Source organism: Tursiops truncatus, chromosome 9 (assembly GCF_011762595.2).
Source record: "Tursiops truncatus isolate mTurTru1 chromosome 9, mTurTru1.mat.Y, whole genome shotgun sequence".
NCBI lineage: Eukaryota > Metazoa > Chordata > Mammalia > Artiodactyla > Delphinidae > Tursiops > Tursiops truncatus.
This window is the reverse complement of record NC_047042.1, coordinates 91,895,327-91,913,569: the sequence shown is the minus strand read 5'-3', so window position 1 is coordinate 91,913,569 and position 18,243 is coordinate 91,895,327. Positions and strand designations below refer to the sequence as shown.

The 18,243-nt window shown below is 42.9% G+C and overlaps 1 protein-coding gene across 10 annotated transcripts in view; it reads left to right on the top strand.

The window, feature by feature from the left end:
* The window catches only part of SLC37A3 (solute carrier family 37 member 3), a 44,795-nt gene that overhangs the window by 9,432 nt on the left and 17,120 nt on the right, over positions 1 to 18,243 (top strand). For 9 of the 10 annotated variants that reach the window (XM_073809989.1, XM_073809986.1, XM_033863353.2 and 6 more), the window contains 4 exons: positions 1,202 to 1,310; positions 7,897 to 7,989; positions 11,852 to 11,935; positions 13,775 to 13,920. In XM_073809989.1, coding sequence (XP_073666090.1) covers positions 1,202 to 1,310; positions 7,897 to 7,989; positions 11,852 to 11,935; positions 13,775 to 13,920 — 432 coding nt within the window. The remainder of the gene's footprint in view (positions 1 to 1,201; positions 1,311 to 7,896; positions 7,990 to 11,851; positions 11,936 to 13,774; positions 13,921 to 18,243) is intronic. The other variant, XM_073809987.1, reaches the window with a different exon arrangement.

The window sequence follows — 18,243 nt, the reverse complement described above, 5'->3', positions numbered from 1 at the left end:
CTTGTTTTCCTTTTGCAGGAGCTATTTATTGCATGTCAAGTGCTTAATGCAGTGATTGGCCTGGGCTAATCATGAGCTGGACCAGCTAGTCCTTCTGCAGTACTTTATGATAGCTCTAATACAGTGGTTCTCGAGGGTTGTCTTGCCTATATTTGGCAATGTCTGGAGACATTTTTAGTTGTCACGCTGGGGGAAGGGGTGCTACTTGGATCTAGTGGGTTGGGACCAGGGATGCTGCTAAACATCCTGCAGTGCACGGGACAGCCCCCCACAATAGAGAATTTGGGGGGCCCAAAATATCAATACTGCTGTGATTGAAAAACCTTGCTCTAACATAAAGTCCTTTAATTGTTAAAACCAGGAGCTTGCGAACAAAGGATGTGTGTATTCAGGGAATGCTCTGTGCCTCCTTGAGCAGTAAAGATGGTAGGAGACCTCTTTGAGGAACTTCGGTCACTCGTGTGAGAGCCCGACCAGAAGAATCGTCCATGTCTGACTCAGTGGCCTTCAGTGGCTCTCTTTAGTGGTCTATAGATGACTTCAGCCAGGCTCTTTGGTGTTAAGGGCACGTTTTTCATAACCCTGTGACTCAACTATTTTGATTATTTCTTCTGAATACATTTTATTTATAATTAATCTTTATTGAAGCCACCGCAAATGATGATGATGGTTGTTTTATTTTTAAGGCAGAAACTAGGAAAATGGTTTTCTAATTATGTAAGAGTTGATAGGTAATTTTGGATGCTTGCTTTAGGGGAAATCCATTTGTGAGGGGTTGAGGGAGGCAACACTATGAGGAAAAGACAGGCCCCAAGTAAAAAGCCACTGAATGGCTAGTGCAATGAGTGGCCAGTGGTTGGTAAAGACTTAAAATCCTTTACAGAACTGCAACCATGATTTAAAGGGGTTGCAGTCCATCACATCTCCATCTTCTAGGTCCAGAGACATGTTATGAGTGAACATGGGGGCTCATACTGAAGAAGACAAGTCAATTGTTTCTTTGCTTAGCAGAGAGTGTTTCAGTGGATAGTTCTTATAAAGCAGTTTCTTCCCTCCCTCTTTCCCTCTCTCTCTCTTTCTTTCTGAATTTCTCTTTTTTAAAAGAAGAATTCCAAGTTGTATAAAACAAATGGGAATATATCTGTGATTTTATTGAATCTGTTTTTCTTTCATTCAGCTGTCTTTCTTCTCTCTTTTGTAGTTACTCGTTGCTCCACGCGTCAAGAAAAACATTTAGCAATGTCAAAGTCAGTATCTCTAAGCAGTGGACCCCAAGTGCTTTTAACAAGTCAATTGAACTGCCGGTAGAGGTAAGCGGAACGAAATGCTGGGGTGGATTTAAGAAGGGAACCACGCCCACCCATAAATTCTTCTAAGTTCTGTTTTGTTTCATTCATCCTTAGGATGGCTTACTATTTCCTATGGCATAAAATCCAAACTATTCTGCCTGATTTCTTAGCTTGCCCTGATTCAGGTCTGTTTTACCATTTCAACCAACTTATTTCTCACTGTTTTGAAATCACACAATTCTGGCTAGGCTGGTTTTTTCATCGAGTTTCACAAGTACCATGCTCATTTCTGCCTTTGAGATTTTGCCTGTATTCTTTTGTATGATCTTTCACCTTCCTTACACCCATCTAAATTTTGCTTTTTCCTTTGTGTCAAGATAAAATGCCACTTTTTCTATCAAATTTTTTTCCCAGCTTCTGCTGATTTTTTTCCCCTCCTGAACTGTGCACTGTAATATGCACTGCATATTACATAGTTTAATGTCGAGGTACTTATGTACTTTATAATCATTTCACTTGTTTTTATCTTGTTTAAGTGACTTGAAGTCAGGGAGTCTGTATCCAGTTTTATATTCATTTTTGTTTGTTTGTTTTGTTTTTGTTCTTTGGCTGTGCCGTGTGGCTTGCGGGATCTTAGTTCCCCGACCAGGGATCGAATCCAGGCCCTGGCAGTGAAAGTGCCAAGTCCTAACCACTGGACCTCCAGGGAATTCCCTCTTATATTCATTTTGGACCAAGTAAATTCTTTGATGACTATTTGGAATGGAGATGCTATTCTTTTTTTTAAATAAATTTATTTGTTTTTGGCTGCGTTGGGTCTTCATTGCTGCGTGCAGGCTTTCTCTAGTTGCGGGAAGTGGGGGCTACTCTTCATTGTGGTGCACGGGCTTCTCATTGCGGTGGCTTCTCTTGTTGTGGAGCATGGGCTCTAGGCTCGGCGGCTTCAGTAGTTGTGGCTCATGGGCTCTAGAGTGCAGGCTCAGTAGTTGTGGTGCACGGGCTTAGTTGCTCCGCAGCAGGTGGGATCTTCCCGGACCAGGACTCGAATGCGTGTTCCCTGCATTGGCAGGCGGATTCTTAAGCACTGCGCCACCGGGGAAGTCCTGGAGATGCTATTCTTTATGATGCCATATCTCAATACAAAAATCCATACCTGTCAAACTTTACTATGTTGTTTGAGCTCTACTTATGTGGAATTATAGGTATATGTTAATATGCTTTGCACTTTTTAAAATATTTATTTATTTTTGGCTGCGTTGGGTCTTTGTTGCTGCACGTGGGCTTTCTCTAGTTGCGGTGAGTGGGGGCTACTCTTCGTTGTGGTGCGCAGGCTTCTCATTGCAGTGGCTTCTCTTGTTGCGGAGCACGGGCTCTAGGCACATGGACTTCAGTAGTTGTGGCCCACGGGCCCAGTAGTTGTGGCTCACGGACTCTAGAGCGCAGGCTCAGTAGTTGTGGCACAGGGGCTTAGTTGCTCCGCGGCATGTGGGATCTTCCTGGACCAGGGCTCGAACCCGTGTCCCCTGCATTGGCAGGGGGATTCTTAACCACTGCACCACCAGGGAAGCCCCACATTTTTATTTCTTAAAAATTATTTCCCCTATTTGGACCAATTCAAAATTGACAGAGATTCGAAGGTTATATGAATATACCCTGAAGTTTAAATAAGTTATTCAGTCAATTGCTTATTCAGTCTGTCTTGCACTGAGAATACAATCAATCAATCAGTCAATCAATAAAAGCCTAGAGGATTAAAAAAAGAAAAGAGCCTGTCCTCATGGAGCTGACATTGTAGTGGAAATGCTCTTGAACAATTTTTCTGGAATTGAAGTTATCAGGGACTTTTTTTTTTTTAATCAAGGACTTTTAAAAGGGAGGCTGTTAAGACTAGACAGCTACATTTCTTGACGGAGCCTTGACCAGTGTTGTGTGCACGGTAACTACGTCTGAATGATCATTAACTGACTCGTCACAGACCCTCAAGGTGAAGTGGCCTTAGAGAGATCATATGCCCTAACCTCTCAAATGGTATAGAATCCTTCTTTGTCATTATTGACAGATGACCACCTAGCTTCTGATTTAATACTTCAGGGAGAAGAAACTCCCTGTTTTCTAGGTGGACGATTACATTTTTATTTAACTCTCATTATTAGGAAGTTCTTTCTTATAGTGAGGTAAGAGTGTTCTGCTGTTTAATTTTGATCTTAGGTTTTATCCTGAGCTGTGCATACTAAGTTGATTCGTGCTGTAGGACAGCCTGTTAAATATTTGAGGAAAATCCGTCTCCCTAAATTTCTCATGTTGAGGCAAAACATCCCTGCTCCTTCGGCTGTAGTTTAGTGACACAGAGCACTAAATATGCTCTTTCAGGTACAGGCTGACCAATATATAGAATAATAGGATTTGATTTAGGCACTGAATTTCTGGTTATACAGCCTTTGTTTTTTAGGTGACTGGGTTGGAGATCCCCAGCGCCACCCCCAGGTTTGATGATTCACTAGGGGGACTCATAGGACTCAGCATATGACTCAAAACTGTGGTTTATTACAGTGAAGCATACCGAGCAGAGTCAGCAAAGGGAAAAGCACATAGCGTAAGGTCTAGAGGAAAGCAGGCAAAACCTTCCAAGAGTCCCTTTCCAGTGCAATAATATGGATGTGCTTAATTTTTCCAGCAGCAAGTCATGACAGCTCCGGTGAGATGTTGTCTACTAGGGAAGCCCATTAGAGACTTGGTGGCAGGGTTTTTACTGGGGCTAGTCATGTAGGCACCCTCTGCCTGGCACATATGAAAATTCCACATTCCCATAAGGAAAGCAGGTGTTCAGCACAAACCATATTGTTTGGACAGACAGTTTAGGTACAGGGAGCCACTCTTAGCAGGGAATGATGGGAACCCTCCCAAGATCCAAGTTTCCAGGGGCCAGCCTTTCAAGTAGGCCTTGTTAAGGGTACATATCAGGTCTGCTATGGTAACTCTTTCCTGCCAGTGACCGTGTCACATTATTACCTTGTGTTGAACTTGCATTAATTTTCCTGCTAAGATATTTACTTACTTACTTATTCTAATTGCTGCTTATTGAAGTAGGTTTCACCATTCTGATCTTTCAGAACTATGTACTCAGTAGCTTGGATGGATTGATTATGTAGAAGTTGGGTTCTGACTTATCTTGGAGGTCTTTGTCTTTCCATACCTGCCCTCATAGAGAGCAGTGCCAACCTTCCACTCCCTTCTGTAGACTTTAAAATCCAGGTTTTTTCTTTCCTGAAGCCTGCTGCTGGGAGCAGAGTGGCTAGGGCAGTATGTACCTTTCACTCCTTCTGTGCTTCTGGGTCTGTAACTATCTTAACTCTAGCTTCCTTTGGAGACTTACTTTCTTGTCCAAAGTGGAAACGTTCTTAGAACCGGAAATATATGTAAAATGAGTCAACTCTAAAAAACATTTTGTTTATATGTTTTTTAACATTTCTTAAGTGCCCTAAACAGCATCCTCAAAAAGTGCTTATTATAGCTTTCATGTTTATGCATAGCTGTCTTAGGTGCTTTACAAAAAAATTAAACAGACCCAGTCTGTATACCTTGAGATTTTATAATGGATCCCACTGACATGGGCAAACATTGGACATAGTAAGAGATCATGATATAAAATCTCTGTTTATAGATAACGAAGAGGAAATGGTCGAATCTAAGATTTGAGGACAACTTGATTGAAAATTGTGAACAAAAATTTGTTCCATTAAGTTAAAAAGTCATAACTCTCCAGACAGCACAGTCCTTCCAGGGTGTAGGGAATAGTGTAAGAGTCTAAACTTCTCTCCAGGAGAGGAAAGCAGGATTCAAGGTGCCCTCAACATTCCAGCTCAACCTCGGCCACAGCTGCTCTTACTCAGATTCTCACAGCAACAGATACCTGACCCCTGAACACAAGTCAGCTTCAGCTTCCTCCGAGCGCCGCTTCAAGAAGCGCTTTCGTGTCAGTTTCCCCACCCCCATGCATAGCTATAGTTCAGTGATAAACATTCTCACTTAGGAAACCCACACTGTGACCTTTTGTGTTTCCTGGAAGTGCCCCAGTGTGTAGCGGTTGTCGTAGCTTAATGCAGGCCCTCCCCTGACAACACAAGAAAGGCCTCCACACGTACAGGCCGGTCCTTTCACATGGCAATTGTGCATATGTGCAGGCCAGCGGGTGAGATTTGAGCACCTTAAAGTCACTTTGTTGATGACCTTCAGGTTCATTTCATTCTCTTTTGAGGAAATATCTGCCAGATACCCAAATCTGAATAACTAGAGTTTGTCTGTCGGTCACTCTTACGAGTAAAAATGACTTTTCAGCTTGCGACTCACACAGTTTTCCTGAAGACAGTCATCTTCTCTCCTGTTCGTATAGCTGTATTATTGATGTTAACTTTCTTTGCTAGCCTTTTCTCTTTTATCCTATTTTCTGGATCTTTTTGTTAGTCCTGCTTTTTTTTTTTTAGTTTTGGGATTTGTTTACACTTGTTAAGTAGGCAGTCAGAAGTGTATTTCAGCTGAATTTTAAACAGAAAAAAGCTCTTTGAAACCTGTCAGTTTTTGTGTCAGCCACACCTGCAGGGAGATTTTGGTGGCTTCTAGTAAGAGAAGAAAAAAAAAGAAAAAAACCCTGAAACTTGGAGCAGCTGCTTGAATGTGAGCTCCTCACACTGGTGTGTGCCCCCCAGGGCTTCATTCTGGGTCCTGTTGAGGCTGGATGGCATCAGGGATCAAAGATTGTGGTTAGAGAGGAAGGTGGCAAAATGACTCTAATTGGAGATATTTCGGGCCCCAAGTTGGCACACTGAAATACTGATGGGTCTCAGCCGTGTGGGCTGCTTTCTTATCGCTCATGAAAGCAGTGTGTGAGGGAAAGTAACAAGACTGTTGGCGTTAAGCCTCATGGAAGTGAGTCACAATGCTTTAGGATCACACTTTATATATTCTCTTACAATTTGGGGATTTTACTTTCTGTTAAAAGGTAGAGTGTATTTTAAGTTGCCGATTGTGATTTTTCTTCTTAATATTCCAAAGTCAAATTTTCTATAATAACCCATCTCAGAAATCATTTAGTATAACACCTTTTTGGTCTGCAGACCCCAAAGAGCTATGGGTTTGTATTTATGGAGACTTACTGTTTTAGAAATTAAAACCAAGACATTGAAGAAAACTACATTGGTTTTAAATTATTTATAAATGAACTAAATAACCTATAACACGTTAACATAAATAACATTTAGTGAAAAATGACTTTTTCAAAATGGAAAAAAATCACTTAATAAGGAGAGTGGCATTGATTTACATTTTTGCAAATCTCTTCATGTCTGGCTCAGTAGAAGACAGTGGGTTTTCATGTCTGCTTCTGAATTCAGTCGCTTGCAGCTTGATCCTTTAAAGTATATGAAGAAAATTTGGCTTTCACAGATACATAGTAGGAAGGGGAGAAGTATTTTAATAGCCTTTTTCGTTAATTGTGGATATTTGTCTTTGATACTACATGAGAATTTGACAAGAGGCAATTTCTTAAAGGTTAGTTACAATGTGGAATCTGAAACTGTATTCATTAACTTTTTTATACACTTGCATTAAGATCCATTTGTCTGTCTTGTACTTTGAATGGATCCTGAAGTGACAGGCTCATTTCATTCTTTTCTGAGGAAGTATCTGCCAAATACCCAAATCTGAATAACTAGGGTTTGTTTGTCAGTCACTCTTTCAAGTAAAAAGGACATTCCAGCTTGCAGCTCAGACAGTTTTCTCAAGATAGCCATCATACTTTGGTGTGCATAAGTGCTGTATGCATATTTTCTGTTGCATCACACGAAATATTTAAAAAAATGTACTCAGGGGCCAGATTTAATAAAATCAATAATTTTTACTGCTCGACAAATATTTATTGAACGTCTAGCATGTGCCAAGGACATTCTTAAGTGAAATTGCCTTTGTTTTTTTTTAAACTGTGCAACGTTAAAGAATACAGTGATTAATAGTACAGTTGTGGGGCTTCCCTGGTGGTGCAGTGGTTGGGGGTCTGCCTGCCGATGCAGGGGGCACGGGTTCGAGCCCTGGTCTGGGAGGATCCCACATGCCGTGGAGCAACTGGGCCCGTGAGCCACAACTACTGAGCCTGCGCGTCTGGAGCTTGTGCTCCGCAACGAGAGGCCACTATAGTGAGAGGCCCGCGCACCGCGATGAAGAGTGGCCCCTGCTCGCTGCAACTGGAGAAAGCCCTCTCACAGAAACAAAGACCCAACACAGCCAAAACTAACTAACTAAATAAATAAATTAAAAAAATATATATATATAATAGTACAGTTGTGTAACCACCTTGATCCGTGCTAAGGCACAGGAGTTTTACCCACCACTGCTTTTGCACCATCAATGGAAAAGTTAAAGGGAAAAAGCAAATAACATATTAGTGTTATGCAAATGATTTTGGCCTTGTGGACCTTTTTTGCATATGTGTTTCCTTATGTACAGAATGCTGATTTGCTCTTTTCAGTATCACCACCTGGTGATGCGGGGGTGGGTGGTAGTTGTGTGTGTAGGTGCTTTGGACCAGCGGGACTGACTAGTTCTTGTGTGACTGCAGATCTGGAGCAGCAACCATTTGTTTCCCAGTGCAGAGGAAGCCACTCTTTTCCTCGGAACACTTGACACCATCTTCCTCTTCTCCTATGCTGTGGTAAGTCTCAGAACTCTAGGCTTTTACGTTGAGGAAAAATGTAAAATTACTCCAAACCTAATGAAGTTGGCAAGGGATTTTGAATTTGCTGACTGAGGAGAGTTTATATTTTGTGTCCTTCCCATTCCTCTATTCCTCCATTCGACACATATTTTTTGAGCACCTAGCATGTGCTGAGCATGTGCCAGGTACTTTTCTAGTCGATAGGGGATTCATCAGTGAGCATCACAGGAGAAATCCCTTCCTTCATAAAGCTTATATTCTTTTTTAAGCTTCTCTTCTTGAGTGGGAGCTAAGGGAGACAAATGATAACAAAATGCTGTAAATAAGTAAATGACTGAGTGTATTTGAAGGTGGTAAGTGCTGTGGCAAAGAGCCAGGCCTGGGTGGGGGGGCAGGAGGGGGTTTGTCGTGTATGTAGGACGGCCGGGGAGGACCTCGTGAAGAGCAGAGGCCTGAGTGTAGGTGGAGATTTCAGAGCCCTTCACATATAGATGATTTTTTATTTTTATTTTTTAAAATTTATTTATTTATTTGGTCGTGCTGGGTCTTAGTTGTGGCTCACTGGCTCCTTACTTGCAGCACGTGGGCTTCTTAGTTGCGGCAGGAGGGCTCCTAATTTGCAGCTTGCAGGCTCCTTAGTTGTGGCATGCGAACTCTTAGTTGCAGCATGCATGCGGGATCTAGTTCCCTGACCAGGGATTGAACCCGGACCCCCTGCATTGGGAGTGTGGAGTCTTAACCACTGGACCACCAGGGAAGTCCCGTAGATGATTTTTTAAATTATGAGACTGGATGAAAATGGTCAGGAGAGTTGATAAGGACAGGGAGGAGGTAGGAAGACTGAGCCGGGGCTGGGGCGTTTCCAGTATTTCGAGGTGGGGAAGATGAGGGGTGGGCCAGGGAGGCTGAGAGGGAGCAGGAGAACCGTGAGAGGGTGGCATCGTCCTGGGAGCAGAACCGGGACAGCCGGGGCCAGCTCTGGCTGAGGGAGTATCCTGGAATCGGGCAGCCAGAGTCTCTGTCTGGCCTTAGGGAGTGTCTGTGGTGGCTGCTGAATTAGAGCGGTGGTGGCCATAGCTGGAGCTGTGCCCCCGGGGGAGCAGTCTGACCTTTTCTCCCCAGCATCTTACTGTTTATCTTTAAAATGTGTCCAGTTATAGGGCTTCCCTGGTGGCGCAGTGGTTGAGAGTCCGCCTGCCGATGGAGGGGACGCGGGTTCGTGCCCCGGTCTGGGAGGATCCCACATGCCGCAGAGCGGCTGGGCCCGTGAGCCATGGCCGCTGGGCCTGCGCGTCCGGGGCCTGTGCTCCGCAACAGGGGAGGCCACAACAGTGAGAGGCCCGCGTACCGCAAAAAAAAAAAAAAAAGTGTCCAGTTATAAAAAAGCCTTTTAGGTATAAGTGTGCAGGTGATGTGAAATGCTGGGTGAAAGTCCCAAAGTAATCTCGAAATGTTTATTTGGGCGGTTACTAGAATATCTTTTCTTTGAAGAGGAAACTTACAGACGTAGTTGGAGCAGATCTTGGATCATTTAGCCTAGCTTCTCAGGCCAGCCTTTTTTTTTTTTTTTTAATTGGGGTATAGTTGTTTTACAATGTTGTGTTAGTTTCTACTGTACAGTGGAGTTCCCTGTGCTATACAGCAGGTTCTTATTAGTTATCTATTTTATACATATTAGTGTATACATGTCAATCCTAGTCTCCCAGTTCATCCCACCCCTCTCCCCCTGCTTTCCCCCCTTGGTGTCCATACGTTTGTTCTCTACATCTGTGTCTCTGTTTCTGCCTTGCAGACCAGTTCATCCATACCATTTTTCTAGATTCCACATAATATGCGTTAATATACAATGTTTATTTTTCTCTTTCTAACTTACTTCACTCTGTATGACAGTCTCTAGGTCCATCCATGTCTCTACAAACGACCCAATTTCGTTCCTTTTTATGGCTGAGTAATATTTCATTGTATATATGCACCACATCTTCTTTATCCATTTGTCTTTCAGTGGACATTTAGGTTGCTTCCATGACCTGGCTATTATAAATAGAGCTGTAATGAACATTGGGGTGCATGTGTCTTTTTGAATTATGGTTTTCTCTGGGTACATGCCCAGTAGTGGGATTGCTGGGTCGTATGGTAGTTCTATTTTTTTTTTTTTTTTTTTTTTTTTTTTTTGCGGTACCCGGGCCTCTCACTGATGTGGCCTCTCCCGTTGCGGAGCACAGGCTCTGGACGCACAGGCCTAGCAGCCATGGCTCACGGGCCTATCCGCTCTGTGGCACGTGGGATCTTCCTGGACCGGGGCACGAACCCGTGTCCCCTGCATCAGCAGGCGCACTCTTCAACCACTGCGCCAGCAGGAAAGCCCTATTTTTATTTTTTTAAGGAACCTCCATACTGTTCTCCATAGTGGCTGCGGGAATTTACATTCCTACCAACAGTGCAAGAGGGTTCCCTTTTCTCCACACCCTCTCCAGCATTTGTTGTTTGTAGATTTTCTGATGATCAGGCCAGCCTTTTCTGTACAAAATCCCAATATAGGATCGCTTGGCTTTGGCTGGAGCACTCCCAGTGATGCTTCTCCTTCAGCCTTAGAAGAGGCTGTGTCGTCTCATGGAACCACTAGCTCACCACCACCAACTAGCTATGATAAGCTTTGTATCAAAATGGAATTTAACCTTTTTTTGATACTTAATTCCCTTACCTACAGAGTTATGATGATACAGAATTATGATGATAATAGTTGTCTATAGGATTAAATAGGTTTAGGAGATAAAAGATAAATGCCATGAAAAACCAGTGATCATAGCTCTTTATATTGAGCTGCATTTCCTTCTGTAACTGCCAGGCATTGTGTGGACCTTTGGAGCAATACAGAATAAATTGGTTGCCTAATCTGAAACATAATTGAGAGATTTTCTTCACCACCGCCCCCCCCACTATGTATAGTATAAGACCATGTGAATTGGAGCTATAGAACATAGACTCTTCTCTAATGTTTGCGGGTACCTCTTCTGATGTAGTGAAAGCTTGACAGTAATGAGGGAGAAACATTTATTATGCCATTTATCATCTAAATTTTCTCTAATATAGATATATTTATACAGCTATATTATATTTATAATGTAGCCAACTTATGAGAAACACTTGTATCTGAATTTAGGTATTTAGTCAAGACATTTATTCATTTTACATATTTGTGGAAGAAACCTAAAGTGTGTTGCCCTTAGCTTTTTGGCTGCCTTGCTGCCATGATCTCGGCATTTTAATTCCTGCCACTCAGTGGGAGGAGAGCAGAAGGCAGAACATTTGTGCCTCTCTTCAACTGATTATTGTCTCTGCCTCCGTGCTCTCCTTGCCTCGTGATGTCATGAAACCCAAGGATCAGATTAAGCAGGCAGTGCATGTACCTCCAAAGCTTCTGTTCTGCAGGACACGTAACATCTTAATTCAGAACGCAAATGGCTAAGAGGAACCCCTTTGGGAAAGCAGGTAACTGATTTTTAGGAGTTCATCTGTTCTAGAAGAGGAAATATATTTGTATGCTTGTTTTATTAGAATTATTCTTTGTTTTTTTTTTCTTTTCTTTTCAGTCTCTTAGGCAGTTAGGAGATCAAATAGAATGGAAATTTGCACTGAATTGTACTGTCTTGGTGCATGAAGTATTTACAGTATAGTATGCAGAAACAATGGTCATTTCCTGAAATGTTAGTGAAAGTGATTTAGATGGCTAGGCTAGGCACGAGAATGAGATTTAATTTTTGTGTTTTGTTTGCCTCGCCTTGTTTGCTTTGGAATGCATTTCACTTTTTCCAGGCTGTGTTGTTATCCAGAGGTATAAAATAAAATGCTTTATTTTTAGGGCCTTTTCATCAGTGGTATCGTTGGGGATCGGCTTAATTTGCGATGGGTTCTGTCTTTTGGCATGTGCTCCTCTGCATTAGTGGTAAGTTGAAAGGTGTTATTCTTATTACTATTACTGTTGTCTCAGCCAGGTATTTTACAATCCAAGCAGTCTCCCACTTCTGTATGTAGAGTAGAATAGAAAAATTAATCTTCAGTGTTCTAATCCCTTCTGTGCCTTTTCGCTTAGGTATGTCCTTAAAGTATGACTTCAATCATGCCCCTTGCTTGATTCTCAGTCACCAGCAAAATCAAAGCATAACTTGCCTGGCATCCAGTGCCCCCGAGAACCTGGTCCCAGCCCGCCTCTACAGTCATGTCTGTCCTGTGCTTCACCTCTCTGCACTCCCACATCAAACTATCAATACCTTTTGTGGCCCTAACATATCCTGCTTCCTTCTACCTCACGGCTATCGTTCCTGCTGTTCTTCCTGCCTTGAATGCTCTGTTCAGCTCTTGATAGTATAACTCAGTGTCTCCTTCAAGTCATTGGCCAAATGACTCTTGTTTCATTATGCCTTACTTTACCAGCCCCACTCCCGGAAGTCATCCTTCCCTGTCCTGAGCTCCCGTGCCTGGATTTCTTTGAAGGCACTTCTCTTGTCTGCTGCTCAGCCTGCTTGTTTCTGTGTCGGTCTTGCTTTCCCTAGGAGCCTGCAGTGGGGTGATTAAGACCACAGACTTCCCCAGACCTGCACCGCCTGGGTTTCAGTCCTTCCCCGGGAGTGTCCAGCTACGGTTTCTGTGTGCTTTAGCCTCCCCTTTTGAATACCTCCACCTGGGGTTGCAGTGAGGGTTCTGTGTGTTACTATGTGTGGGGCATTTGGAACAGTGGCTGGTGTATTGAGTGCTATAGAGGGCAAGATCCATATTTGATTCATCTTTATTTGCTTACAAGCATCTGGTGATAAATTTTTGTTGATTGAATGAAAGCATGGAGTTTAGTTAGACTCTATTATTGTTTTTCAATGTCTGCCATTTGTGTATGGGGAAAAACTTTTTTCTATTTCAGAGATTGAAGCACTTTATTTATTCACAAGCTGCTCACCCACACATATATACATACTATTTTTAAACCTGTATACATACTTTCTTGTTTGTTTGTTTTTTTACGTTTTTTGAAAAATTGAAGTATGTACATAAACTCAATGAACTCACCCTTTTTAGTGTATACTCCTGAATTTTGACAAGTGAGTATAGTTGTGTAACTGCCACCCTTCCTTCTGCCCCCGGCCTCTGGCAGGCACTGACTGTTTTTCTGTCGTTATAGCTTTGCTCATTTCAGAATGTCATATAACTGGAATCATACAGTATTAGACATACCAGTTTGAAACCCATGCCAAATATTCCCGAAGGAGACTGACTACAAATAAAATGCCCACGCCGAGCAGAATGCCTGGAAAAAAGCAGTCCTTTGATGAATGCCACCAAATGATTGAGCCAATCACAAGTTACGCCAATGCACTTATTAGGCACGGTGTTAATAATACCTGGCGCTTTCTGGTCCGCGTGATGTGCCTGGGCTGTTCTAACGATATTTAAACATGTGAAGTCAGGTAGTCCCCAGAGCTGTCTTCCATAAACAAGAGGAAAGGGAAATAATGTAAAAAGAGGTCCAACAATCGGGACTTAACCTTTTAGAGTTGAAGATGCAAGTTGGAAGGATGGTCCTCGCTGTGTTTTACGCTCTTTGCCATCTCTGCCTCTCTGGTGGGGGTGGTTTGGCAGTGGTCTCACTCAGCACTGCTCTGGGCGGGAGCATCTGAAGAGTTGGCCACACGTCTCTCAGGCCCCAGACATTGACTGTATCTTTCACATAGGGTCTTTAGTCGGGGTGTCCACAAGGATGTTACATGTGTCTTTTTCTTTCTTCTTCTCTAAGGTGTTTGTCTTTGGCACTCTCACAGAATGGCTGCATTTCTACAACAAGGGGCTATACTGTAGCCTGTGGATCGTGAATGGCCTGCTGCAGTCCACTGGTTGGCCCTGCGTCGTTGCTGTTATGGGCAACTGGTTTGGGAAAGCTGGGTAAGCCACTTCCTCCTCCTTTCATTTCTCTACTTAAGTAGTTTTAATATGGGATTGTTCAAGACTTGTCAGAGTCAATGCACTTGATCCCTTCGACACCACACACGTCTTCCCTGTATTTTAGAAAGTTTAGAGCAGCCGGGAGAGGAGGTTTCATGTCAAAGTACATTGGAAATAATGTGGACCCTAGATATGGTCTTGCCTGTGGGACTCATTCACAGCAGTCTCCTGGCCATGGTCAGATATTGAGTGTGGCTAAGGCCGTACATCTCAGATTTTTTTTTTTTTTAAATCTTCCCTTTAGAGAACATAAATAACACACCATAATAACAAATCTCACGTGCCATCTCATCATGTATCTTCCTGTGGGTTTTGCTTTCCCTTTTTTTGAGACTCAGTGATCTAGTTTAACCTTCTTAAAGATAAGGAAACTGAGGCCAGAAGTTATCCATAGGGCTTGCCCTAAGGTCACAGAGCAAAGGCTTCAAGAAGATGCAGATGGGGCTTCCCTGGTGGCGCAGTGGTTAAGAATCCACCTGCCAGTGCAGGTGACGCAGGTTCGAGCCCTGGTCCAGGAAGATCCCACATGCCGTGGAGCACCTAAGCCTGTGCGCCACAACTACTGAGCCTGCGAGTCACAACTACTGAAGCACGCACTCTAGAGCCCATGCTCCACAACAAGAGAAGCCACCGCAACGAGAAGCCTGCGTGCTGCATCAAAGAGTAGTCCCCGCTCGCCACAACAAAAGAAAGCCTGCACGCAGCAATGAAGGCCCAACGCAGCCAAAAATAAATAAATAAATAAATAAAAATAAAGTTCCCTTTAAAAAAAAAAAGGAAAATGCAGATGAAGAATGCCCAACTTTGGGGCTTAGTTAAGTTGGCCATTTTTTCCATAAACCTTTAAGTACTTATCAGTGGTATGTGAGTTTGTGTGTGTGTGGCGGGGGCCATGGCTTGAGGATGGGCACCTACTGCCACTCAAGAAGAACCATACTTAATTTACAGGATAGAAAATAAACTGAGCTACCCCGAGACCTGGCTTTGTTGTTCATTGTTGTTCGTGGCACTCTGCCTTTGTTGTTTATCATTGTTTATGACACTCTGCCTTTAGGAATACTGTTAATTTGGATTTCTATCATTTGTCCTGGATAAATATTTGTGTGTTGTGAGATGCACATTTATTTCATCGATGGCTCTATGTTTTTTGTTTGTTTACTCTTTTACGTAGGGACCAGTGTGCACAGCAGGCAGTATCCACCCGCCGCGGTGATCAGTGCATGCTTTGACCAACTCCTCTCGGTTTTCCAGCTTCCCCAGTCTCATAGTAGTAGTAGAGGTGCTTGCTGGCTAATGATCTCTGTATTGTTGTGAAAGTTCACCTGTAAAATGCCTTGTGGTTAGAATCAGCACCGCTTAATGAGAATGCTCTGATTATGTTCAGTGTGCTAGTGATTTCCAGTTCTTTCCAACTCTAGTGTCACTGGTTTAACAGAATTGATTTTCGGACGTACTCATTCCCCTGGGATACTTTAGTTTTCTTTTGGAGTAGGAGATGCTGTCTGCTTGTGTGTTATTTATTTTTAAGATTTTTAACATAACTTCTTTCCAAGCGTGATTTTTGAAAATTATACAAAGGTTACTTGGTTATTGTAACCAAACTAGATAATATAAATGAACATAGAGAAGTAAAGGTAAAACCACCTGAAATCCTGTCACTTCAAGGATAATCACTTTGACTTGTATAATTTTGAGATAATCCTTATCTGAACTTTTATAAATTGGGTGACACTTGGTGGTAGGTGGCAGTGACTGGGTAGGCTGACCTTGATTATTTCTCTGGCTCAGTCACAAATTCAAGAAAGCCATTACAGTTTACTTTCGAAAGTAAGACAGCTTGTTTTTAAGCAAATAACACTAGTAATTGAAATCAGTGATGCATTGCCTGACACACAGTGACTCTTCCTGTGAAATGTAACAATAAACCATGAAGTACCAATAAAACTATGATAACTTAAAGTCACAGTTGTTTTCAGCCAGTTTCTTCTGAAATCATGTCTTTGGTCAGCCAGTGTTATTCAGACCCTCTAGGACGCTCTTGGTAGGTTTGTGATCCACTGAGGACGTTGCCTTGGAAAGCTATTACCTTGGCTGAATCGTGTCCCTCCTCCCGTTGTTGGGGTCATAGTTTTTTAAAACACATTGAGGCAGGTAGTACTAGTAGGTACACCCTTGCAGGCCCAAACTGTCAACTCTGTCACTGCACTCATTCCTTTGAGGAGCACAGCGCTTTCCAGATGAGAGCCCTGAGCCTGGGCTGGGACTTGCTGGAGATCACCCAGCTGGAAGTGGCAGAGCTGGGACTTCTGAAAAGACTTTATTTTTCACTGTTAAATGTTGTCTACCTGTTCATTTCTAAGATTCCTTCTGTCTCAGTGAGGTTATAAAAACGTTGAAAGAGCTGAAGAACCTAGACCTAACACCGTGTGTTATTGATATGTATTAAGTAGAATAAAATACAAATTTTGTTGTTGTTGTTGTTTGTTTGTTTTGCGGTACACGGGCCTCTCACTGTTGTGGCCTCTCCCGTTGCGGAGCAGAGGCTCTGGACGCGCAGGCTTAGTGACCATGGCTCACGGGCCCAGCCGCTCCGCGGCATGTGGGATCTTCTCGGACCGGGGCACGAACTCGTGTCCCCTGCATCGGCAGGCGGACTCTCAACCACTGCGCCACCAGGGAAGCCCACAAATTTATTTTTTAATATTAGTTTTAAAAATGTAACACATACATTTTTTAAAAAATAAATTTATTTATTTATTGATTGATTTATTTTTTGGCTGTGTTGGGTCTTTGTTGCTGCGCGTGGGCTTTCTCTAGTTGTGGCGAGCGGGGGGCTACTCTTCGTTGTGGTGCGCTGGCTTCTCATTGCGGTGGCTTCTCGTTGCGGAGCACGGGCTCTAGGTGTGTGGGCTTCAGTAGTTGTGGCACATGGGCTCAACAGTTGTGGCTTGCGGGCTCTAGAGCGCAGGCTCAGTAGTTGTGGTGCACGGGCTTAGTTGCTCTGTGATATGTGGGATCTTCCCGGACCAGGTCTCAAACCCGTGTCCCCTGCATTGGCAGGTGGGTTCTTAACCACTACACTACCAGGGAAGTCCTAATACACAAATTTAAACGTTAAAAAAATTAATTTTTCTTAACTGCTTTTTTTTTTTTTTGTCTTTTTCTTTTTTCAGCAGCCCCACTGCCATTGCCTATGTCCAGAGCTAGTTGTTTTTCTCCAGGACTGTTGTAATAGCTAGTTTCCCTTCCATAGACTCTTCATCCACATATCCATTTTTTTTTGTGATGGCCTTATTGAGGTATACAATATGCTGCACATGTTCAAAGGGTACAGTTGGATGAGTTTTGGCATGCATGCACCTGTAGAAGTATCATCACAATTAAGATCATGACATATCCATCACTCCCAAAGTTTCCTCATGCCCCTTGGTAATTCCTCCCTCCCACTGCCGTCTCCAGTCAACCACTGATTTGCTTTCTGTCACTTTAATCTGAATTTTCTAAAATTTTATATAAATGGAATCACACAGTATGTCTTCTTGACTGTGTTCTTCCACTCGGCACAGTAACGTTGAGGTTAATTCATGTCTGCATTCCTCTTTATAGCTGAGGAGTCATCCATTATATCACAATTTATCTGTTCACCTATTGGTGAACATTCAGGCTTTTAGTTTTCGGCTTTTACTAGTAAAGCTACTGTGAATATTTGTTGATGAATCCTTGTATGGACATATGCTTTCACTTCCCTTGGATACATACCTTGGAGTAGGATGGCTGGATCATATGATAGGGGTGTGTTTATCTTTTTAAGAAACTGGCAATTTCTTTTAAAGTGGTTGAACCATTTTACATTCCCACCAGCAGAGTATAAGGATTCTAGGTGCTATACATCCTTGTCAACACTTGGTATGCTCAGTGTGTTTTGATTTTAGCTATTCTAGTAGGTGTGTAGTGATACCTCCTTGTGGTTTTAATTTGCATTTCCCTAATGTCTGATGATGTTGAGCATCTTTTCATGTGCTTATTTGCATCTTATTTATTTTTAATTTTTTTAATTTTTTGGCTGTGTTGGGTCTTCGTTGCGCGCAGGCTTTCTCTAGTTGCAGTGAGCGGGGGCTATTCTTGGTTGCGGTTCATGGACTTCTCATTGCAGTGGCTTCTCTTGTTGCGGAGCATGGACTTTACGCGCGTGGGCATCACTTGTTGCAGCACACAGGCTCAGTAGTTGCGGCACACGGGCGCTAGGGCGCACGGGCTCAGTAG